Source organism: Seriola lalandi, unplaced genomic scaffold, assembly GCF_002814215.2.
Source record: "Seriola lalandi dorsalis isolate HSWRI2012SDOR001 ecotype SW California unplaced genomic scaffold, Sedor1 jcf7180002054677, whole genome shotgun sequence".
In the NCBI taxonomy this organism is placed as follows: domain Eukaryota; kingdom Metazoa; phylum Chordata; class Actinopteri; order Carangiformes; family Carangidae; genus Seriola; species Seriola lalandi.
In genome coordinates, this window is record NW_019525230.1 from 12,482 (window position 1) to 37,971 (window position 25,490).

At 42.0% G+C, this 25,490-nt stretch overlaps 1 protein-coding gene across 5 annotated transcripts in view; it reads right to left on the bottom strand.

The window, feature by feature from the left end:
• Positions 1–25,490, bottom strand: part of carmil3 (capping protein regulator and myosin 1 linker 3) — an 86,540-nt gene that overhangs the window by 4,525 nt on the left and 56,525 nt on the right. For 2 of the 5 annotated variants that reach the window (XM_023421926.2, XM_023421923.2), the window contains exons 19-36: positions 23,426–23,522; positions 23,283–23,337; positions 21,552–21,724; positions 20,147–20,215; positions 19,619–19,712; positions 17,321–17,419; positions 17,004–17,123; positions 14,739–14,852; positions 13,183–13,358; positions 12,939–13,026; positions 10,425–10,550; positions 9,135–9,201; positions 8,402–8,589; positions 8,114–8,164; positions 7,508–7,587; positions 2,934–3,053; positions 1,745–1,913; positions 582–951 (exon numbers count right to left, since the gene is read on the bottom strand). In XM_023421926.2, the coding sequence (XP_023277694.1) occupies positions 582–951; positions 1,745–1,913; positions 2,934–3,053; positions 7,508–7,587; positions 8,114–8,164; positions 8,402–8,589; positions 9,135–9,201; positions 10,425–10,550; positions 12,939–13,026; positions 13,183–13,358; positions 14,739–14,852; positions 17,004–17,123; positions 17,321–17,419; positions 19,619–19,712; positions 20,147–20,215; positions 21,552–21,724; positions 23,283–23,337; positions 23,426–23,522 (2,256 nt within the window). The remainder of the gene's footprint in view (positions 1–581; positions 952–1,744; positions 1,914–2,933; positions 3,054–7,507; positions 7,588–8,113; positions 8,165–8,401; positions 8,590–9,134; positions 9,202–10,424; positions 10,551–12,938; positions 13,027–13,182; positions 13,359–14,738; positions 14,853–17,003; positions 17,124–17,320; positions 17,420–19,618; positions 19,713–20,146; positions 20,216–21,551; positions 21,725–23,282; positions 23,338–23,425; positions 23,523–25,490) is intronic. The other 3 variants (XM_023421924.2, XM_087178144.1, XM_023421925.2) reach the window with 3 other exon arrangements.

Consider the following 25,490-nt stretch of genomic DNA (forward strand, 5'->3'; position numbering starts at 1 on the left):
AAATGTGCTACATGCTGCGAGAAAAGCTCAGAACTAAACACAACCATCATGTGTTTACAGTAAATATAACGCAGCATTACAACTGATCTGACCATGACTCTGACTGACACAGAAGCTTTATAGCGTTTCGCAATTTCTTTGGCTCAGTATTCCAGACAGATTCAATCTGCAAATTTCATGATGCTACATTAAATGATACTATAAACACTGATGGCATCATTTATGAGAGCATCACAACATTATGTTTATCACTGAATTTAGTTGTAAATAAAATGCGTCAACAGTATCAATCTTTCCCCACTGCACAGTTATTGTTTATTTCCTCAATTATACAAACAGCGATGAGGAAAAGTGAAAGAAGTCAGTATTTGAAATGATGTGGAGGAACAAAACTTTAATTTGATTTATTGAATATGCTGTGCGACTCTAACGACAGATAATCAAGTCAATTTGCAATAAAATGAATCCTACATTAATAAACGTGTGTTGTTATTGTCAACATCACTCCATCAAGTTACTGAGCTCAAAGCAATCATAAAACATTGTAGTGTAACCTCAAATGTTGTTTTAACTTGCAGTACCTAAACTCTCCTGCAGGTGTCTCTGCCTCATGACAGCCAGGCTGGGCTTGGTGCTCTGTGGCGGCGGCTCTGGCCTCGGCCCACAGGGGGCCACATTTCCACCGCCGCTCGGTCTGTCCTCCTCCATCTCAGTCCGTGAGTCTGTCAGGGGTACGATCCTCTCCTGCCGGCCCGTCTCCATCTGTCTGTCCGTCTGCTGTTTGGAGGACACCACGTGGCCGTTACTCCGAGTATCTGCGGGGGCATCTGAGATGGTGGTCGATCTGTCGATGTCCTGGTCTGTCGCTTTGATGTCACAGTTGCTGCTGCCATCTGAGTCCTCGATTTCTGCCCCGATGCAGCTGTACACCATGCTCACCAGGTCTGTGGACTGTACAGGGACAAAGACGGACATACATGCGCAAAGTCAAATATTACACCTCATACATTTTTATACAGGATATATAAAGCTCTCTGGGATTCACAGCTTGTTTTTGATGATCTACTGAATCTGTCTGGTGGTAACAGTGGAGAGAGTGAAGCCTATGATTAAAATTTATATTAGTATTCAATTATACCAAAATTAAACTATCCCTCATTTTGCAAGGGGTGTCCTCAAAGCCCCTCAAGGATCAGTGAGGATCCATGGTCTCTACTTTTAGAACCAAAGGGATTTGGATGAGAGTGAGTGTGTGTGTATGTGTGTGTGTGTGTGTGTGTATTTGGCAGAGATTTAAAATAGGCCATACAGTCCTCCACACCTCAGACATGCTGAGGCTGAGGCTGAGAATAGCAGGTGGTGGGCACAGCATGCAACTGTGCACCGTCGTGTCATGTGGGACTGTAGGAATTGGGAGCAGGATGCTCACGGTTCAGATTCATGTATACGAGTTAGATTGGAAGCAGACAGCAGAGAAATAGTATTAGAAGACATTTGCATTCAATTGAAATGGTTTGGTGTTCCAAAGTGTGCACTATTGCACAGAGGAATAAAACTGTGTGTGCTTATATGGAAGTTAAATACACACTTAAGAAAGCCCTTGTGCTTTCAAAGGTCAAAGGTCAGGATTAACTAGAGAGCAGAAGCCCTGGAGCTGCAAGGGATTGAGTGTTGGTGGCGTCTTGCTGTGATAAAACTTCAAATTTAGGATTTCTGGTCACTGTGACTGTCCCTAACACTGTACCTGTCTCTGGATGAGGCAGGGGGGGCTGGCAGCCCTCAGCCCGTGCACAGGTGCGCCCTGCATTGGCCGAGGTGAGGGCATGCTCCCGTTTGCTCCTGGAACAGCGCTCTCTGGCCTCACAGCATCCTTAGGGTGCTGAATCATCGAGTAGACGTTCTCTGAGGCGCTGCTGGAACAAACCGACAGAAAAGAAACACATTTTCTTGAGTCTTGACCTTGGGGGAGAGGGAGGATGTTAGTAAGTGGTGGCTGATCTGATCTGCCCTCAAATTGACTTTCATGGCTTACAGATTTTTAATGTGCTGTAAATCAACAATCCTTTTAATTATTTTTACAATATGCAATATAAGCCTGTGCCTTCTTTGTCATTAATTTTAAATGTCTGCATTAAGGGACAGTTTTTTGGCCCAGATTCTGTTACGCTTTCCAGTTTGTCTCTGTGCTGCTGTAAAAAAGACAAAAGAAACAGAGTCAGAGTGCAGCCAAGTGAATACAGCAACAAACAATCTCTTTGATTGCTTAGCAACAAACTGCAGGTAAAACACTACAAAACACTTTAAACCGTTTTTAAAAAGCTGTTTCTATCTATAGCCGGCCTTCAGATGAGTCATCTGTTCTTTTATTCTTCTCTTTCAGACTGCTGTGAAACTTGGCTTCTGTTTAAGTGTGCAAGTCCAGCACCACAGCCGGGTTGTTAACCAGCAGAGGAGAATACATCACCAAGTTTTAGTTTAGCCACTATTCCTTTAAGTTTAATTTGTAACCACTTCTGCCAGCTGGAACACACGGTGCAGCTCTCACCGAGTGCCTTTTTTCCTTTCATTTTGTCTAACTGTGCAACCCCCCCTAATGGTGAGTGCCTACTGATTGCTATATTTTCCCCTCGGTTACTAATCTGTGTAATTACACATTGTAAATTTTCCCCTCTTACCAGACTGCTGTCTACTTTTTAAACTATTGTGCCATTATGTAACTTCACCTTCAATGTTTCAGCGCCGTAATTTTAAAGCAAAGAAAAAACAGTTGGAGATGGCGAAATATTTTCTTCCACTGAAATATTTATGAAGCTATGAAGTGACGTTAATGCCCAGTGCTGGATTAATTTAACAGCCGTCTCATTCTCTGGGTCCATGCACTTAGATGTTACTTTCACTCCCTCCTTCCACTCTCCCCTCCCCTGCGTACGTACTCCGAGTCCTGGTTAGAGATGGTGGAGTTGCGGTTCTTGCGGAAGCCGGAGAAAATGGACAACACGCTGCGCCTTTTCTTCCTCCGCAGCGACTGGGCCTGATGGAGGGAGGACAACTGACTGAAAGGGAGAGAAAGGGGAGGAAAGACAAGGGGGGAGAGAGAAGACATTATTGGTAAAAACAAGAGGAGAAATGGATATAGAGAAGGATACATACAGTAGTACATACATATACAAGAGTTAGAGGTTGTTTTTCATGGGGTTGTGCTGTTAAAACCATTATTGCACCATATCCTGTACAAGTCATCGCTAGCTACCTGATCCCAGTGTTAACATCACTTATACGAATGAACCATTTGACAGTGACGGACAGACTTTCTCTTCAGAGTGGCCTGTACACATGGTTTCACATATTTGACAGAAGGCGTATTATTTGCTGCCTCAGTGAATCTTTTTTATGCACCGACTGCCGGTTGGCATTAAGCACACATGGTCATGAAGCCTTAACACTGTTTGGGAACTGTCATTTCCAATGTGGCTGGAGCAGACATGGTGCTGTCCAGCTCTGAGCTGAACGTTACTGAGCCATTTATGGGGATCTTACAATCCTTATTTAAGTAATTTGCTCAAAAATGATGATCACAATGTTCATTACACCACCTGAAACCCTTAACCTAAACTGTAGACGTCACATATATAATTCAACTATTCAAGATTCACTAATTACACCATCATTTTACCAAGTGTAGTTTGTTATTGAAGGTTTTTATTTGATTGGCTAGTTCAGTGAGAGCGTCAAGCCAGAGGAGCTTTGGTTGTTAGTGATATTAGACCAAAGACCTGCTGCTGTGATTTGACACCTTCTTTAATATCAAATTCAAGGACTTTCCAGGCCCAATTCCCTCAAATTCAAGGACCCAACATGTCATAAGTTTGAGACATGGATCAAGTTTAATTGTTGTTACAATTTTTATAATGAGAATTAGCATGCTTTACAGAAGCTCACAGACAATAGCCTATTTGCTAATGTTAAGTATCAATAAATTATAAAACTATTTTTGCACATAATATATAATATAATATATATAGTATATATAATATATTCTCCCTTTTGTCCTCCAGCTAGTCGCTAACTGTGTCTGTATGTTGTCTGGTTCAGGTCAGGTTAGTGAAAAATGGGTTTTTAGAGCATTTTGGCTCAAAACAAAAAAGCTCTGACGAGTGTGAGACTGTAGGTTCATCGCTTAAAGCCACTCCACCTTCACCTACAAGCAGTCATGTGATCCACTGTAAATACAGAAATCATTACTAGACCAAACTATTCAATACACTGCTTTACTGGAATTATTAAAAAAAGATTATTTTAAGTTTGTCGTGAACTTTTACATCAAGTGACAATGATAAACAGTCTGATATTAAATTAGCACCTTTGTGATTTACTGTAGAATATACAGCTGAAGCTAATTACTGTGTGACGTCCATGTGAAGTGTATGTTGATGTCGTTGTGTCTCTCTGATATGTAATTATTCTGCCGAAGGTCTGTAAACGCCGCCAGTTAGTGCTGCGTCTAATACAGAGAAAAGACAACTTTGCACGACCTGCTGCAGTTTCAAGGAAAATGAGATGGAAAATAAGAGGCTGGGCTGTGACAGTAAACAAAATGATTTATTCTATGTAATGAAATATGTTCTAGTTATTTCTCAAATAGAGTTACACATGAGGCCTCTATTCAGTTCAAATGGAACCTCTCCATGTCATTTGTCCAAAGTGCTTCAGGGGCATGCTGTGTATTTATCACCAATAACATAAAATACCATGACAGAACAAAAGCATTGGACAGGGAAATTCAACAGTCCTGTTTTTAAAGCATGATGACGTTCCTTGAAGGATCACAGTGGCAGAGCATGAATCTGTATGTTGAAGTGGAAAGGTGCAGACCAGGAAGTCACTCTGCAGGCAAGCATCAGTGACTTGAATTTGATTGGGAAGCCAACGGAGGTCAATGAGCAGTATGCATCAAGAGGTAGGTGGCATACTGAGGCAGGTGAAGCTCGACTTTTGTTATGTTGTATAGTGCAAAGCAGAACAACTGGGAGACGGACGCAACATGGTCAGAGGAGGAAAGCCGGTCATCAATCACGACACACAGGTTTCTTGCAGCCTTGCTTGGCATGAGAGATGAAGAGGCGATTTTTACCTGATGCGGTTGGATTCAAACCAAACACGGGTTTTGCCCGAAATGCCAACATCAGAGAGTGCAGATCGCATTATGGGTAGCAGGATGTGGCGGTTTACCGTGTTGAAGGCTGCTGATACGTCCAGGAAGACGGTACAGAGAACCAAGCTGCAGCTCTAGCTGACCTTAAGGTTTCTGTCTCAGACAACAGAAACGTTTCAGCGGAGTGGCCGCTGTTAAAGGCCGACCGGTGTGGATAAAGGAGGTCGTTCTGTGCGAGGAATTCTGAGGCCCGTTTGAAAGCCGCACTTCCGATGGAGAAGAATGGAAGTAGTTTCCAACTTGAGCACGGTTGAGTGAAGGCGTCTGAATGCGGTTAGAAACATCGCCAGTGGAAGCTGGGAGATAATTGGCTTGGAGGAGGTTGGTAGGAATGGGGTCTAGTGGACATGTCGTAGCAAGGCTTCAGGTCAGGAGGTTTGACACCTTGTGAGAGGGGTGAATGAAGGAAGTGCTGCGCCATTCACCGGAGGAGGCAAAGAAAGGCATTAAGTAGGACTTCTACATGTTTGGCTTGCAGATGCCGTGCCCTCAGTGCGAGGGCAGACCACGGAGAGCGATGCACCCTTAACCGACCGGAACCGGTTGTCTGAGTGGTTCAGAGAACTGGCCACTGATGGCCGGCACCTTTTCAGTAAAGAAAGAGGCAAAGCTATAAGGTGAGAGGGCTTGTGTCCGGTGGAGGTAGTGGACGACTGAGTAGCGTTATGAAGGTGGAAAATAATTTCCAAGAAGTCTGCTGCACTGCTGATCTTATCATTGTATAAAGCAGTTTTAGCAGCGCTGATGCTGCAGGAGAGGGAAGATAGGAGTGACTGATAACCCCTGAGATCAGAGGCATAGAGGAGGAAGCCTCGTCTTACGGAGGTGTATAATAATACATCGCTATTTTTGGTTCAGCAGGTTCACAGGTGCTATTACCAGATGTGTTAGTGAGGCTGGTATTGCCTTCACCTCGAGTGTGTGTGTATGTGTGCGTGGTTATATGTCCGTCTGTCTCAAGATTAGAGCTTAGCATCTTGTAATTATGAGGAAACATTTTCATAATTAGGAAATCCTCTTCTTTTCTGCCTTTGTCAGCGCTGCCTGTGTATCTGCTGAAGATTGTTAGGAATGTGTATTGCATAACCTGCCCCCCCCCGTCCTCCTCACCAGCTTTGTTTTGAATGATAACTTAACTCTGATAATCACATTCTTTCATTCATTATGAAAGATGATCATTATGTCATACTAATGAGAACTGTCATGTATAATTGCAAGATGAAGTTCAGTGCTGTGCAAGTTCACACTTTACATGAGCTAGCTCAAAGTTCAGCTCACACAGATTAAACTAGTTCATGTTCATTTCTCTCTTTTTTTTAATGAGTTGCTCTGAGCTATTCTTTTTCAGTAGAACCTCCTCCTACAACATTCACCCCCCCCCCGCCATCACTGCCACTTCCCCAACTAAATTTTTCACTATACGCGACTTCAGAATCATAGACAGCTTTGTTTTAATTGATTCTCCTGGTCTGAACCCGTTATAATTCAGCTGCTAGGTGCCAGTTGCTGATGGCAGTCCATGCGGCGTCCGACACCACCGCTGCAATGTTTGAATTGCCAGCATTAGCCATGCTAGACGCACACTGGGTGCAGCTCCTCTTCTCTTTGGATGGTTTTTTGGCAGTTGGCAGACAACTTTTTGGGGCGTTTCCGCCGCCTTCTGGTGCGAGAGGATTGTTAACTATTGTCAGACTCAAAAACGCTCAGGCCCCCTGGGGTTGGCAAGCTGATTGGTACATCTGGAACACCTGTGGCATGTGTTCCAGGGTATAGAAGTCCTGGCTGCCAACAAATCTCTCTCTGCTCCTCCCCACTGGCACATCACATTTTGGGTTTGGTTATGTTGTCTTAGGTTAATCCTTATGTTTAGTTCTGCACCTTACAACACCTGCACTAACCTGCCTCACTCATGCACATTACACACTACTGAATTTACTGATTTCCACACCTCATACTCAGAAGATTTAATTTGGCATCTGGTATTTGGTTTAAGAAAAAATATTCTTTATTAGTCTCATCCATGGTGTGTTTCCCTTTTGTTGTGGCCACTTAAGCCAGAGTCATAACGGCTGCAAACTGATAACGGTCAGTTAACCGTTCAATGAACACGCTCATTTAGTGCATTACTGCACGTTTAGCTGGCTTCCTCCCTTTTAGATGCTAAAGAATAAAATATCAGGTATGAACATTTTTTCACTCTTGCATGTGTGTTGTCCTCAGGGGCCACCGTAGTGAGGAGGCACTTACTGCATTTTTTAACGACTATATAAAAATAAAACTGATTCCGTGAGCTACCTGTCAGGCAGGACTCTCTTGCTGTAGAAATCAGGTAGTCCATCCTCCAGCATGTTGACTCCTCCGTTCTCTGAGCAATGCTACACACACACACACACACACACACACACACACACACACACACACACACACACAGGAAACAGATAGAATAACAGGATAACAATCATCAATCCGCCATGTTGACAAAAAGCTGAAAGGCTCACAAAAGGTATCATCATTTCAAATGGTTGGCTGGCAAACCCGAACGCACTGCCAACATAGGTCTGTTTATAAAACAACTCCTCATCATGCTACCCTAACTCAGTTTGTAGCGATTTCAAAAAAAAAAAAGAAGCTTTTTACAAAGTCTCAAAACAAACAAGCCGCTAAGTTAGAGGCTGCCCCACGGCCCCTGGGAGATGGCTGTGCGTGATTAACATTTGAGTCACAGAGACACATGCGACAGCTTCCTACTTTAAAAGGAACTTATTTTTGGAAAGTGCCACTGGCATGGGAAACAAGATGAATAACAAAAGTTCACACAAAGAAGTCGAGAGATAAATAAAAACTAAAGGGATAAATAAATAAAATGCTAAAAAACTATACATGTTGGGTTTATTTTCTCACCTCTACACCCTCCTGAGCTCTTTTGTGGAAACATACGGACTGAGCGTCACGCTGCATTGTGAGATCAAAAATGGGGCAGTTAAACATGATAACACACAATGGTGCCACTAGCACAATATAAAAACTCTATTTCCCCTCTAGGTTCCATAAAAAGACCCAATTTAGGAAGTGTTACCTGTGTTAGAACCAGGTCGGAATACAAATCTCATAGTGTTTGTTGAGAACAAGGTCTCAAGGACCTCAGAACAAGGTCAGAGGTCACTGCAATGCTATTGGCCGTCAACTCACAGATTCAGGTGGTAGGTGCCCGGCTCTGTGTCTCCGCGGCGGGCGGGGCCTGACGTGGGTCACATGGCGTAAGGGCGAGCCGTTGGTGGGGAGTGTGGACAGACACTCCCATGATGCCGAGTGGGTGAGCGGGGCAGAGTGGGGTGGGGCAGAGGGGGTGGGAGAGGGACAGGGCTCGTCACCTAAACCTATAATGACACAAAGGATTGCGACAAAATGGAGATTATTCTCATGTCTTATCTTCAATTATCTATTTTAAGGTGAGCCCTCTTTGATTTTGATTAAATATGAAGCTCCTTCATAATCACTTACAAAAGAACAGTTGGAATCACAACACAAATATGAAAACTTAAATGCCTGCAGTTTTAATATCTAGGTCCTTAGCCACATTATCTGCCCTGTTGAAAATGAAGTGTCAACTCTGCTATTCTTAGACCATTATTATAAGGGGAAAAAAAATGGAAAGTTCGGCCTGGGGGCAGTGTCATAGAAAAGGCCAAGTTAATCTTTTAATTTTAGGATATTACATGCAAAGATTTAATACACAGGCTAAAAGCAGAGTTACTATTAGCATAAGCATTAGCATAGACGGAGAAAAAGTTGCACACCACTTGGGTGGCTGAGGAAACGGTACTTTTTTTTTATTTGATTAAAAGTCAATTGACCCTGACCCTGCTGTTATTTTAAATATATGGTGCTACATCAGCACAAGTCAGAGAAGCAGAGGACTCACTCAGTCTGGTGGAGACGGGACGGATCCTCCTGGTCCTGGCGCTCCGCTTCTTGATAGCCATGGTGTCCTGTGATCAAAGAAGATAATTACATAATGAGCAGTGATTTTATTTTTAGGGCCCAAACATACTCAGTTAGCAGTTTATAAGGAAACCTAGTTAAAACTAATGCAGTCTAATGCAAGAGTCCTGCAATAAATGAAGGTTATAACGTTCGGTTTTCTGCTGAAACGGTTTCAGAGAAGTGTTGAGTCGACTTTATGATCATGCCGGAGGCTGTAGGTTGTTGTACTGTTGAACTGTATTGTGTTATACTGAGAGGCGTTTCTACTATTTTGCCCACCCCATTTACATCAAATAGAGCAGAATAAATAATGGAAACGCATCTCTGTATAATGCAATACAATTCAGCAGCATCACACAGTTCCTGCAATAACAGATGATTATAACCTTCATGAAGGAAGATTTATTGCAGGACTCTTGGACTAGACAGCAAGAATGTTCCCACCTTTGTAAGACTACAGTGATTCAGTCAGTCGGCCTACAGATAATCCTTACACTTGTTTTACTGGTGTTACTCACTCACTCTTCACACAGCGCTCACGTCAATCAGCATGTTTGTTTTGCTTTTCTTTTTGCTCATAAACCGAGTGTGCTGTAAAAAAAAAAAAAAAAACTCCAACCTGTGTTGTTGTTTTAAGTGTTGTAATGATAATGATATCATTATCAAAATCAAAATGATGTGAAAATGAATAGTTTTTAGTCAGCGAACATAAAATGTCTCGACGCCAAACCCCTCAACCGAACGACCCAAGGGAACTTTTTCAAGCTGCTCATATTTCCTTCCACAGCCAGAAATCCAATCATATTGAATTTGTCAGATTTTCTACAAAAGGAAAGAGGAAAATTCTCACATTTCAGAAGCTGAAACCGGTAAATGTTTTCACTTTTTGTTTGAGAAATGGTGTTAACTATCAGCAACTGTTGCCATACATTTGCTGAAAATCAAATAACTCATTCACTATCCATAGTGCTTTTCCTTATAGGGCCGCCAATTCGCCTAAAACCTGCATGTCATTGGACTGTGGGAGGAAGCTGGATCACCAAGAGGAAACCCACGCACCCACCCCACACAGGAAGCCCCAAGCCGGCCGGTAGGTTTGAACCCAGAACCTACTTGTTGTGAGGCAGCAGTGCTAACCACTGCACCACCAAAATTAAATAATTGCTGTTTAGATATATATAAAAAAAACACTATTCAGTAAAACATACACATAAAATCAAACACTTACTATTCCCAAGTTGACGCCAAAGTCCTCATCAGGGAACTCCAGAGACTCGACTAATCTGGACTGTCTGATCGTGCGTCTGCCCGTCCCCACGTCATCCCAGCGCTTGGCCTGAGAAACCTGCCGCAGCTGATGCAACACACACATTAAACACCATTAAGCACCATCACACACACAATTCATACACAGTGATGACACCTGCAACAATATCCTTCCATGCAATCTCAAGAGGAAGAAGCGCCTCCGCCCTTCTTTCCAAAAAGTTCACAACCAAAGCAATTGGTACTTTGATGTCGTTGTTGGCAAAGCCCAAGAAAAATTATGAATAAAATACAATTTCTTGATTTTCAAAGCGGAGTGAGGGCGTAATAAAGGACAAACTGGCACTGCAGCAAAACGGGGAAAGGAGAATGAGGCAGTGGATGGAATGCAGAGCAGAGCAGGGAAGGCAGTGTTATTGCCAGACATCTATTTTTGCCTCCTTTTCCCACAGCCTTCATTTTAAACAATTTAATTTTACGGAAAGGAGAACCTGCAGGGTGTAATCATGTCCTTAACTGACTCAGATCCAGTTGTTATGTTGTCTCTGGGGGCCGTGCTCTCCTCAAAAAAAAAAAAAGAAGCTACTTTATACTTAAAAACCTTAATCCTAATGACACATGAACCAGAGTGCCTTCTTCAAATAATTACACACACTAGTAATTCAAGAGGCGCAGGCTTTTCGACAGCCTCGGAAATTTACATCAAAAACTCTCGAGACTCATCTGATTGTGACGGGTCCTCGGACACGTCAGAAGAAGAGGCTCCACAGCTGATTCTTAACTCACTTAATTTAATATATAAATAAATGTGTGTGTGATTTGTGATAAAATGGCTTTTTTGTACATTTATGTATTCACAGTAATGGTTCGACAGGGAGACGACATTCTTTAAAAATGCATTTCTGAGAGTTTAATTCAAACCATGACTCATCTTACTATTGAGAAATATGGACTCAGACTGAAATCATCATATCGCACACAAACACACTGCATAAATCCTGCAGTGTACACGGTAGTGAATGGTTTTGTTAAAGCCACAGTAGGTTACTCATGGATTATCATTTATATAGAAGCAATAAAAATAAATTCGTTTTTTTTATTTTTTTTATCGTTTTCGGTGAGTAGCGAGTGTGGGAATGATCCAACCAATTAGAGGAAGTCTGAGGCACAGAGTCTGCTTGCATCCTGCCAATCACCAGTTTAAAGGCCCTGAAAACCAGTTTTCTCAATCAGCTTCTTACTGTGAAGGATGGGGACAAACATAAATAAAACACACTATTTAAAGGTGCTATATGTACTTGTACTTGGAGGTGGTAATAGTTGATTGCGGTTAGAATACGCCGTCTGGACAGAGCTACTTCCTCATCCTCTCTTTCCACCACAGGAGACAGCTCTTGGCGAGTAAAGGAATTAAGTTTGATGGTGAACTCACAACGTTTCCTCTAGACTGGTAAATAAACAGCTGTTAACGCTAACGTTGGCGATGTAGCAAAAGTAAAAACTTACACACAGCTCCTTCAATGCCAAAGGAGAAGTACTTTGAATCGTTTTAAAGTGGGTTGGACTCGGCAGAAAAAACATGATGTCACATACTTCAATGCACCAGTCAGGATTTAGCAACATTTGAACATTTGAATCACAGTGTGACGGCAGTTGTTGAGTTGTTTACTTATGTTGCCAGGCCACTGTCAATTAAATATGATCAGACCACAAAGACATGCACACACAGTTCTCACAAAGCAGATAAGCAGAGTTATAAACTCTCAATTAATAATACAGATTGATTTTTGCTTATTTTTGGCTGTGACTTTTTTAATTTATTTATTTATTTATAAATGATACAGAAATTTACTTTGATGAAAACAAGCTTTAAGAGACTTAAAGGAATAATTTGGCATTTTGGAGAGAAAATCAATATCACTCTCATCTCTGTCTGCTTGATGAGAGCTGGAGCCAGGAGACGGTTAGCTTAGTTTAGCTTAGTTTAGCATAAAGACTGGAAACACTACCAGCACCTCTGGTGGGGTTGTATCTTGTTTGTTTGATTAAAAAAAAAACTGAAGTGTAAAGAAACATGTGGAACTATTCTTGGCTGGCAGCAGGGACTTCCTGGTGACTTGTCATCACTGTGAGGTTGCCAAGCAACCAGCTGAGTCACATCCAACTCCAAAGTGAACAAACACAATTCTCAGAGTGTCAAATTATTCCTTTACAATGATCATGCAGAAATTTAAAGCTGAAATCTGTAATGTTTTTGTGTTAGGCTTATTGTTGGCCTGTCCATTGTCCTATATCTTTGTGGAAGTACCAGTCAATCAAAACCAAGCTGCATCAACTCTGTCAACACCAGATGCTCCTACATCACACATCTGTGCTGGAAAGTAGTTACAGATTTCAGCTTTAAACCAGAAGACAGATTTTTTTTTTTTTCTACAAGCTACAAAGAAGTCATGCAGTAAAGGGATATTACCAGTACCAGCGTTTTATGAGTGGTGTAGAGCTCTTGCAGAATCTGATCCACTATGGAGTTGGTCAGATAGGAGACCACAGACAACTTCACCTCCCTGAGAGACAAACAGAGAAACACACACACACACACACACACACACACACACACACACACAAGAAAGATACAACAACTCAGTCAGTATCTTCGCTGAAGTTCTTCGCTTGATGTTCCACCAGCTCTCTCTCTCTCTCTCTCTCTCTCTCTGTCTTACTCCAGGGCTCTGTTGATATCCTCAGCTGCTCTCTCCATCAGGGCGTTGCGGATGGCGGAGCGAGGGATCGAAACTTGCTCAGAGATGGATGAAAGAGGCGGGTTGAGTCTCTCGGCTGCTGCGCAGGACATGGGACACAACTCTCGGCACAGAGACACCATGGAGTCCACAACCACCTGGACACAAACACCCAGAGAAATGCATCACTACACAAACACACACACAATTATCCACATTTTCAAGAAATAAATATGTTTCCAAAGCATTTAATAATTCATTCAGTGTTTTCATCTGCTCGCTTCGCCGTTACTTGTTTTCATCTTTTATTTCTCTACAAAGCAGCAAGCATCCATTTATCAACCAGTAACTATTCACATCTGTTCAGATCTGATCCAGATGTTTAACTTGAATGAACACATACGTGAACATTTTCACATTTTAATTGATTATGACCCCTGCAAATCAGAAATGTAACCTTGTGAATAGCAACCAAATTAGAAAGTACAGATAGAGCTGTAATAGGGATGTCACGAGATCCGAGGCTTCGGTTGATGATGATCTGAAAATGTGACGGTACTTGTTTTCCCACAGTACCGTCAGTATCAAAGGTATTATAGACGTCCTAGCTTCTAGAGATGTGATTCTTCCTGGACTGATGAGAGCAGTATAATAACACTACAAGTGTCCTAGTCTGACATCAAACTCAGAGAGAAGAAGAAGCCAGCAACGCGTGGAATGGACGACACAGAAGAGGTAACACCTCAAACTTATCTCAGCGGCTCAGAGACAGACATCAGATCTCTACACAGAGTTCAGGGTGAGTTTCAGTTGTTAACTTTACATCAACAACATCTCCTCAACATGTTCATGTCCTGAAATGTCACTTTTATTGTTTGTGACTTGCGACAGCCGACATCTGTTGTAGCAACCTCCACACACAGCATTCACAAAGGCTAACGTTAGCTTGTTTATGCTAACTAGCATAAGCTCCTAACGTGAGCTGAGTGCTCACAATATTAGCAGGCTACAGTCATGACTATTCGGTCTGTTAAAATATAACACTGATTTTTTTTTAATGAATATTTTCACACCTTGAGTCTGTCACCTTCTTAGTCAGTTTAAAGTACTGCTGTACACTCACTGTGTGGGCAGTGTGTGCTCTTGTTTTCTGTTTTTTGGTATCGAGAGTCGTGGAATATCAGTGGTACTGGTGCAGAGTACCAAGATTCTGGTATCGTGACATCCCTATGAATAGTGATCAAGTAAGTTGGAATTCAATAGAAAGCCTCCCAGATTCATCCCCAGGGTGTGCTGCTTCTTTATCATTCAACCACATTGTGCTGCTGAATCCCACTGGGACCAGACCTGAACTAAAAAAAGTGTTCCCTCCCTGTGAATTTATATGCTACGTTTCTTTTGAAGTCAGCGTACCTGCACTGCACACACACACACACACACACACACACTCACGCACCATAAATGGGCAATTTAAATGCAACTAGTCCACATATGGAACAGCTGTTTATCAAAGCCACGGTTTAACCCCCTGAACATACCTGCAGCTCTTTGTCGGCCGCTTTGGCCAGTTCTCCAGCCAGAGTGTCCAGGCGCTGTTTGACGGGGCCGTCCACTGACAACACATGGGCCAGCTCACACAGAGATGGGTACAGCTAATGCGCACACACACACACACACACACACACACACACACACACACACACACACACACACACACACAGGCAGCAGGACAGGGAAGAGAAGGGGTTAAAATCAGTAGAAGAAGAATTAAGTATCAAAAGTAAAAACGTCTGAAAGTTATAACATCATATGTCTTATATTATTGGATTATTACTATTATTATTTATAAATCAATCCAAGTGGCATTTTGATATTGCAGCATATCGAGGTGAAGCAAATTTTGATGATGGTTGGTGTAATCTATAAGAAAAACGTCATATTTTATAAGCTGATCACCACCTTCTAATTTATCTAGCTACCACATTTTCAATGAATCTAAATCAAGTTTTCTGTAATTTAAACATAACTGCTGACCTGAAGGATTATTCATCAACCTTTACCTTAAATTTTTTTCATGCTTGAATTTTTATCGAGTTTTCACAAGAATATAAACAGAGCAGCACATCAAAAACGAAACGGGATCACATGTACACAACCAAATACGAAATATCATCATGCAACTATTTTAATCAGGCATTCGTTTAGTCCGTGTTGTGTCTCATATAAATGTTCCATCTTTTCCAGTTCTTCTTCTCTGACTCTCAAAAGATACGTCAACTTTTCCATGATGAAAAAATTTAAATTTCCAGCCACTGTTCTTCATTTGGAGCATTTAAATTCAGCTTCTGGTAACAGCTTTCTTACTTGCTGACAGCAGAACATTGGTCAGGCAATATTAACCTTATCTTTGTACAGTTCCAGAAAATGTGTGAGTGGTCAGCCTCCATGGTCCCACGCAGACTCCTACAGTGTCGGAGGCTTCTTTTTTTATTTTGGGTTTTATGAAAAAACGGGTTGAATCTTCCTGTGTAATTCCCTTCATAGCTTGAGTGAGCTTGTGGATGTACATTGTGTCTCACACATTTCATACCCCTCTTCCTCAGTTACTGGAATCCTTAACTTTGCTTCTTTTGCTTTTATGCAGGTTGATTCCTGCCTGCTGTTTGTATGCATCCACAATCAACCTAACACCATATGACCATAGAGATTTTTCACAACCTGGCAAACTAAAATTTGCTGTAATTAATTGCTTATATCTGATCAATTAAGTATTAGTAAAAGATGAATTATTAAGCCTTTCTTATTGAGCCTTTATAAGAAAGAGTGAGTGTCTCACATCCTTCAGTCTGACTCTGTGTGTTTAGAGCTCCGACATGCAGACTGAACCAATATTAAAAAACTCATTTGTTACAGCTTCCATTAAGGTTTGAAATAGCAGCAGTTAAATGTTGTATTGTTGTACTGGAACTTCGTATGGTCACAGAGCAATTTGAGGCAGCATCTACACTGGCATTAGCAATATTCTATTTGTCACTTTTACTGTTGTGTTACACTCGTGCAATGTTTTTTCTGGTCATATTGATTTTATTGGCTTCAACAGTATCGACTGTATTTTATGAAAATAATGCCTTTTCATGTGTGAATGATCATGAGGATGCTGCTAATGTTCTGTGACACAGTGATGCTGAGCCAAAGATGAGGTATATCATGTCTTTATTTGAAAGTGTGAAATGATATAATCTGCGAAGTAACTAGTCACTAAAGCTGCAAAACAATTGTAATGGAGTGAAAAGTACAATCATTCGTAGAGATATAAAGTAGCATAGTCTCTCAGTCAAGGTTTAGTTACAACTCTGGACTAATTCAAGATGGATTGACGCTGACTATTGATTAAATATTCAATTTAAAATGTTGTTTCGCTGGGCCTACAGGGCAATATGGATGCACATCTCACAGTAAATAATACTCATCGTGTATTCAGCCAAGCCATGGTCTTTGAACATTTCCTAAACTGCTTTAGCTATCATGAAGTTTTTCCATTTGTTGTTTTCTGAGAAACAACTACTGTAATGAAATGCAATTCAACAAATAAAGAGTGTAAAATAAACCTGTGTCTGCCTACACTTTTTCCACAACTCTTAAGGGAATTGATAAAGAATTGGACCGATTAGCAGAATTACCGATACTGATACTGGTATCAATAAAATCTTAGCAATTCCCATTCCTTGTCTTTACCACACATTCTTATATATGTATTATATGAATCATTACAGTTTACAAGTAACGAAAAAAATGTCACTCACAGCTCTCGAGTTCCTGACTTCTTTGAGGATCTGTCTGGCCGTCTGCACCTCCTCTCCTTCCTCGCAGCCTTTCAGGACACACACCTGCTGCTGCACCCGCACACACAGACGCTCCATCACCTACACACACACATACACACACACACACGCGCGCGCACACACACACACACGCGCGCGCACACACAGACACACACACACACACACACACACAAAAAAAATCAATCCATATAATAAGTTACAAGCACAAAGACATTCAGTCTACGATCACAATAAGAATCTTGACTTGTTTACCATTATGTGCACAGACAGACACACACCTGTTCAGCAGTGCTGGTGACGAGGCCTTGGTGCAGCCTGAGAGCCTGTTTCTGAGAGAAACGCTGAGTCTGGTTGTTTCTAAGCAGGGCACGCTGGATCTGTCTCACAAACACACACACACACAAACACACACACACATGCGTGCACACACACACACACACACACACACACACATAAAACAAACAAGGAGGGAGAGGGGGGATGACAGGTGTTTACAAAGCGCAGTATGCAGGAGACAGGAGACAAGTCCATTTGCATCGTAATAAGGAGACTGGAGAGAGAATTTTCATCCCCAGAAATAAGCTGGATGCCTTTGATTTTTTTTTTTCTTGACTCAGCAGGTCGAAGTGCTCACTGCTTAATCATCTTATGTAAAGAAAGATGGAATCAAGTGTTCCTCAAGGACTTAGGAGCTTCACTGACAATGCACAGACAAAAACTCCTCTAACCCCAAGTAAACACTACAGTATACTCCAAGCAAAAGCAGTTCAGTAAGAACCAGAGATGATTCATTAGGCTAGAGCCACAGCAGAACCGTTTTCTAATGTCAGTGCACTGTTGATATGTTGTTTTTAGTTTCCTGAAGATGCATCAGAAAATGCTCCTTTAGCCTGCGAGCCCGTGGGGAGGAGAGATGTTGTGCATGATTGACTGACAGCCGAGCCGGCCGGGAGATCGAGTCTGACATGCAACGTAAACAGACTTGCTCTGTTAACTGCAGCTTACAAGCCAAGTGACAGACAGAATTTATTTAGCAGTGGTGGTGAAGAGAACTGACCACATCATTCAGACAGATCTTGATGTTGTGGGACTGTTTTTGAAGCTGTTCAAAGCACAACTGATGAGCTATCTAGCAATTTATCATGCCTAATGATGTTAAGCAAGCGCACATCTCCCTCATGGATGATTGTTTACGGACTCAAACAAGCTGTAAGACAGGATGTTAAAAGAGGCACTGTGACTAAAAAAAGCTTTTGGCACACAGTGTGTTCCTACACATAGATACATAACCGCACACAGCCATCATACGGGGCAGAAAATTAAAAATGTGAATGTCTGCCTCTTGTGATCCAATTTATGATGCAGTATAGCTCATTTACAGAGAGAGCTAAAGGCAGGATACATCTGAGCAGAGAAAGTCAACACAACAGCGCTCGCTCCTTACATTTTATCACCATCACGGGAGCCCAGACTAAGGCCCTTTACCCTGCCTTTAATGGCTACAGTGGAGCTGCTCAGTAGCCAGCAGATAAAAATAAAAAAAATTCAGTTGGACAAAAACAACTGCAAGTTCAGTAACTCAAATACCAAGCATCAATGTGTCAGGCAGCGCTTTCAGATGTGAGTTTGTAAAGTGACATTAGGCACCAACTGAGCTACAAACAGGCTGGCTGGCTTCAAAACCTCCCAAGTGCTTTTACATTACTTGGTCTGAAAGTTCTTCATAGCATAGCGCAGCATAACATAATATAACATAACATAAAATAACATCATAACATAACATATCATTACATTAGGTTATAGTACATCCTCTGAGCAGCACTACATTTTCAGGGCAGATTAGAGGCTACAGTGAATCGCTATCGTAAAGCAACAGGCAAGGCAGGGCTAGCTGTTTAGCATGCTAACTTCAGTAGAAGAAAAGACGTGATCGAGACAAGAGTTAACATTGGCGTTGCTTTCTAATACTGGACACAGCTCTTGGTGAGAAGTTTGGCGCTGCAACGTTTCTTCTAGACTGGAGAGTAAACAGCTATTAATGCTAACGTTAGCTATGCAGCAATAGCAAAACTTACAAACAGCTCCTTCAATATATATATATATATATTTTCATTTATCTTTTTAAATTTAGAGTGGGTTAGGCTTCCTTGTTGCTTTCCTGTTATATGAAATGATACAAGCTGAGCTATTCGAGGATGTGCTTTTATTTTGTAATCTATTCAATTAAATTAAATTCCAGAAACTTAATTTGTCCCCAGGGGGCAATTTAATATCTATTCTGTATAGAACTGGTTAGATATCACAACCCAGATAGTCATAAGACACTATGAAGAATCTGATGTATAAAAACGCTAAAACTTTCCATGCAGACTTGCTACATGGCACATACCACATGTAGTTTCCACAGCAGCAATATAATCTATAAATACTTTCAGACTTAATCATCACTTCTGACGCACAAGCAAATGAAAGTCATTCATCAGAATGTACCATCTCAGTCCAAAACTAATTTTCAGGCAAACGCTGTTATCCACCATCTGCATCTTTATAACATGTGAAAGCGAAGCTCCTCTCACCTTGGTCAGGGCTTGGTCGGTCTTCTCTGGGGCGCTGCGGTGTGCCTGGGCGACATCACTGAGGGGGAGGGGCATGTACTGCAGGGTAAAGTTGCTGTTTAGTGGCGAGAGGAGGGAGAGAAAGAGGGTAGGAATGAGGGATAATATTACCCTTGCAATAATAAACTGGATGATTTATGATGTTAACAAGAACAAACAGAAAAACACCCAGGGCGTTTATAACAGTTGTCTCCAATTCCCTTACACACAAATACACCCACACACTTTTGTACACACCCACATGCACAGACACAAACACACGAGCACAAACTTCACACCCACGTTTGACTGGCGCACGCACGTCAAAAGCCTGATGAAACTCCATGCAATAGTAAACACTATACAAAAGATGGCTATCTGCCTTTCATATGTGTGTGTGTGCGTGCGTGCGTGCCTGTGTGTGTGTGTGTGTGTGTGTGTGTGTGTGTGAGATCCGTTTTATGTGTGTATTCCTTTCTTCAAACACCGTGTGTTTTGTGTTCATCTTACTGCTCCAGCGCTCTCGCCACATCTTGGAAGCCTGTCGCTGTGGTGTTGTTACGATCCCATGTCACACTCCTGAGAGGGATCAAACCGGCAGGAAACAGGGGAAGACAGGCACAGAAGAGAAGAGGAGCATGATCAGTCGCTTTTTAGACACACACACACACACACACACACACACACGCACACATCTTTGTGGGGACCCGTTATTAACATAACCCGAACCCTAATTCTAACCCAAGCAAGTCTTAACCATCAAACAGCCATTTAAACACAGTGGGCTCCTGGTTTTCAGACCCCACGAATATTGTAAACACAACCCCCCCTCCCCACACACACACACACACACACACACACACACACACACACACACACACACACACACAGAGGACATAATATCACAGTTCCACTTCTTATCTGACCATGCAGCTGCACAAACATATCACAGAAGGATTATCAACACATTTGTCAGGACTTGTTTTTTTTTTGCTACATGCATAGAATGAGTCCATATCACAACATTAACAATGCATGAGCGACTGCCGTGCAACTAATGAGCTTCTGTTATTTCACAGTGCAGATCCTCCACCTACACTCGACACTGTCTAACTCCTGTTTTTAATACATCACTCATCTCCAGCCCCTCTTCCCTTTCATCCGTCCTCCTCCTCCATCCTCATCTCTCTGTTTCCCCCCACCCCACCCACTCGCTCTCTTTCTCTCTGCCCTAGAAATTCAATCAGCAAAACCCAAATCTCACTCCTTAGGTGGTCTCCCTCTCCCATCCCTTCATAACTTTTCTACCTCTCAAGTCCATATCCAGCCGTTTCTCCCGTCATAATACTACCATCCTACCCCCTGTCTCGCTGCTGTCCTCCTTTTCCCCCACCTCTTGTTTTTCACACCCTCCACTCCTTCACCCCCAACACACCTCAAAAACAAACACATATCTTCACTCAGCCTCTTCTTTTCTCTTACTTCAGCGTTGTACAATATGTTGTATGCCACAAGGCCATTTCTCTCCATCCCTCCTCCCCCTTTTCTCTCCCTCCTACCAATTCGACTCACTACCCCTCCGACTCCTCAGTCTTACCTTCTTATCTCCTACACGGTTCACTTTCCTTCGCCTGTCTTTGAAGCCCCACAATGAACTCACCGTTCTGCCTCGCAGCAGCCTCAGTGTGTCCTGTCCTCAAACGATACCTATAATATTAATATTCTCTGACCCTATTCTTTCATCTGTCCTCTAAAACCTCTTCTTTTCCTGTCTTACTCTTCTTCTTCTCCACTAATCTACAAGGAAATCCCTCTTCATTCCCACTACTCTAGTGACTTTCAATTAAACACACACACACACACACACACACGCACACACACGCACGCACACACACACACACACACACACACACACCTGAGTGTTGTGTTAATCTGCAGGGCTTTACTGAGCATCTTGGCCCCAGAGTCCTCCAGGAGGTTGCCACTCAGGTCCACCTTCCGCAGGCAGGCGTTGGAGCCCAGGGCGTTGACCAGCACCGTGCCCCGCTGGCGAAGCCTCGAGTCAGCCAAAGAGAGGGACTGCAGGGCCTGGAGAACACAGTGAGAGACAGCGTGTAGGGGGGAAAAAAAGATGGAAAACGATTTGATCACTATCAAGGGTGAAGGGTGTTTTTTTTAAACTGGACCTATGCTGGCTACTGCTTATTTGCACTTCTTTTCATGTTTCTTGTTTTAAAAAAAAAATTCTGAGCACAGTGCTTTCTTGCAGCATACACATACATTACATAACTTTTAAATGAACTCACTTCAGTGTTAAAACTGGTTTCAACCAACTTGCTAATTTTACAAATTACAGACTCTTCAGTGAAAATCTGAAAAACTTGCCTGAATTGTAGGTTGTGGTGCTACGTTTTAGCCTTGTGACTAGAAGTTGAATCCTATTTTTGAATTTCTGAATATACTTGTGATGAGCACCAGCCAGATTTTTAGCTGTTCACTGCAGCCTCCATATCTCTATGTTTAGTTTGTGTTTTATAGGGCTGGCTTGGTTTAAAACAAGACATTTTGAAAACTAGTCACTCCCTAGGCAAGAGTTACATGTGGCATCTCTGTTTGCTAAATATAAAGCTGGAGCTAGCAGGTGTTTGGCAGGTTAGCGTAAAGACTTAAGAACAACCTACAACTTGACATTTTTACACTTTGCTTTTTGTAAAGCTTAATTAAACAAGATATATGTTAATTAACAAGCTTTAGAGGTGCTGGTTTGCGTTTTTTGTTACCTTTGGACAGAGCCACGCTAGCTGCTAAGCTAGGTGTCTCCTGCTTCATATTAAGCAAACAGATAGAGTGATAGCAATCCTCCTATAACTCTTGAGGAGAAAGCGAATGGACATATTTCCCAAAATATCAAAACTATTTCTTTCAGAGTTTTTTTTCCCTCCAAATTTTTGTTTATGTATTTTGAATTTGCTGCATATCATTTTAGCTGCTGGGAGTTCTCGGTTTCTCACTTTCATGCTAGCAGCCTCCTATGACTCACTGGAGTGTTAGCATCAAAGCTCTCTAGAAGACACACACAGATGATTGTGATGTCGGTGTCGTCATCACTTACTGGTTGAGCTGCCTAACAGGCTGACCTCTGAGGAACATGGTGTAAAGCCTTTTACCTTACACATTTACAGTGGCTTATGTGCGCACACTTTCATGTAAATATCAGTCTGTGCTTGGTACGGGAGCATAGTTGTGAGCTATCCCCATCAACAGCGGTAAATAATTGAGAAAGCTACTTGTCATGCTGGATTTGCAGAGTGGAGAGCAGATAGAGCCTCGGGAGTCTGGTGAATAAACTGAGACCAAATGAATCACTCGCTGGGCCCACAGACATCATGACTCTGTGTTCGCACCTTGCACCTCGTGTATGTGGCAGGTGGGAGATTAAGCTTAAATGCACATGAACAAGGATGCAAGAATTTAAATGATGACAAGTGTGTGTTTGTGTGTGCACAGAATATGTGTGTGTGTGTGTGTGTGGTGACAGATCTGTGAGGTATGTGTAGGCGTGCGTCTGTACATAACGCCACAGAGGATTTCTGTGTGTACGTATGTGTGTGTGTGTGTACACAATATGTTACATAATCCAACTCACACACTCTTCCTCTTGCACCAAATGAACTAGTTTCTGCAGAATCTCATCCAGCACCCTGAGGAGGCAGAGAGAAGAGGAAAACAGTCAACATCAGTATCATCATCTCAGCCATCTGTAGTGCTGGCTCCCCATGTGGTCCGTACCTGCCCTTGATGTTGAAGTTCTTCCCCAGCATCAGGTGTTTGAGGGAGGGGTGCCTGGAGAAAGCTGGGATGACAGCCAGCAAGTCAGCATCCAAACCTGCAACACAACACAACACCATACACTGGAGCATCACTAGAGTAAAATAGTGCAACGCAAGCAATACTACGCTCTACTGAGCCTCTGTTGAAACCAACTTCAAAGTAGATTTTAATTACATCCTTGTAAGTAACAATCAAATGAGAGAACACGCATAAAACTTTAAGATTAAACTGAAAAAGTCAGATTTCTACTTGGCTGTCTTACCAGTGACTCATCATTTGCCAGTTGCTAACATTTCTGGCTCTCAAAGCTAATTTTTTTTTGTCTCACGATCTGTTTTGGAACAAAATCTCACTGCCCACTGAAATTCCAAAATACTCCCAATTAACCCCTCTCCCCCTCCCCCTCCACTCCCACCCACTCACATTCTCGAAAAAGAGGAAGCGGTTACCATGGCAAGATATTTTACCAACAAAGACTGAAATGGCTCATTCAAAAGAGAAAAAATAAACGTCTGTGGTTAAAATACGCTTACATACTTCTAATTTGATGTGAATTTATTTTTCCGTCAATGACAGGAAGCTGTGATATGACAGAGCAGGAGGAAGCAGAGGAGCTGCACCAGAGGAGACACATGTTAATGTTTCTTTCAATAATACTGGTTCTGTTAAACTAATAAATACACTAATGGCGGTTTGGAAATAAAGGCAGAGCCATCACTCTGTTTTTGTCAGTGGGAAGCGGTTGGCAGGATAAATGGTAAAAACAGAACACTGGCAGGAATACATCCTCAAGATATGCATTTGTTTTTATCGTTAGCAGATTTATAGAATTTAACTCAGTGGTGACGTGTAGATTGTGTATTGTGCAGCAGCGTCAAGGTGAAAAGGTTTCCATACAATTTCTTCTACTGGATGAAAACGTGTCTTCGATCCAGTCATGTGTGACTTTCAAATTACAACGCAGATTCACATGGCCTGTTCACCACGTCGAGATAGTGAAGTGGTGATATGAAATGTATTTTAAAATCGAGTCAGAGGGAGAGAGAATCTTTTTTGTTGTAAAATGAGAAAAGCTTTACAACATAATTCAACATTTCATAGGATTCTGACAGCAAGGTTACATGATGGTAAACATGGCCATAGAGGGGGGGGGGCGTTGGAGAAAAAAATGCTGGTGGACACATGAATACACCACCCTGTGTATTTACCCTGTCATCTCTTATTTCCCATTAAGTACAGGGCACTCACTGTAATACCTGTCATTGCTATTATCATTCTGCTATTGCATTAGGATGTGATGTTTACTTGAGTAAAGGAAGAGTAGTTGCTACACCTTGGTAAAGGCTAATGGGGATACAAATAAATACTGTATAGAAGACCAGAGATCACCTAGTACAAATATACTGGAATAATAAACACAGTTTAATGTAAAACAAGCAACATCAGCACAGTATGAACAAAAACAATAAAGGTTTTAAAACTATATTTTGACACAGGCCCAGTTTCCCTAATAACAAAGGGTCTCTTAGTTTGTATTGTGTGAATTTCCAAAAAGAAATTAGTCAAATTACCAAGTGACATGCTGTGACCCTGGGACTACTGGGGTCCCTGAAAGTGTTATGAGACAGGTCTGGGCCTTTGATCACTTTGCTCAGTTGGTAATCGAGCCCTGAATATAAAAGACAAACCACTTGTTGCCTTATGAATAAATGCACCGTTGCTGTTTTATGGGGCACTGCATTAGTTCAGACACGGCACTGAGGTCGCATTTGCATTAGGTGAATAACATCAGCTGTGTTATTCATGCGTCAGTTGCTGATTCACCGGCTGACTGGGAACATCCAATCACACTCATGCAGGTGCACAGCACATCCGTTACAACCTGTCACAATGACTCATACCAAAGCAACTTCCTCCATCATTCAAACCTCCTGCTCATGTGATTAGCTTTTGAAATTGTTGATTTAACTAAGATTGGATGTTCATAAGCGAGAGTTAGTGCTCCAAGCTGAATTTTCTGACA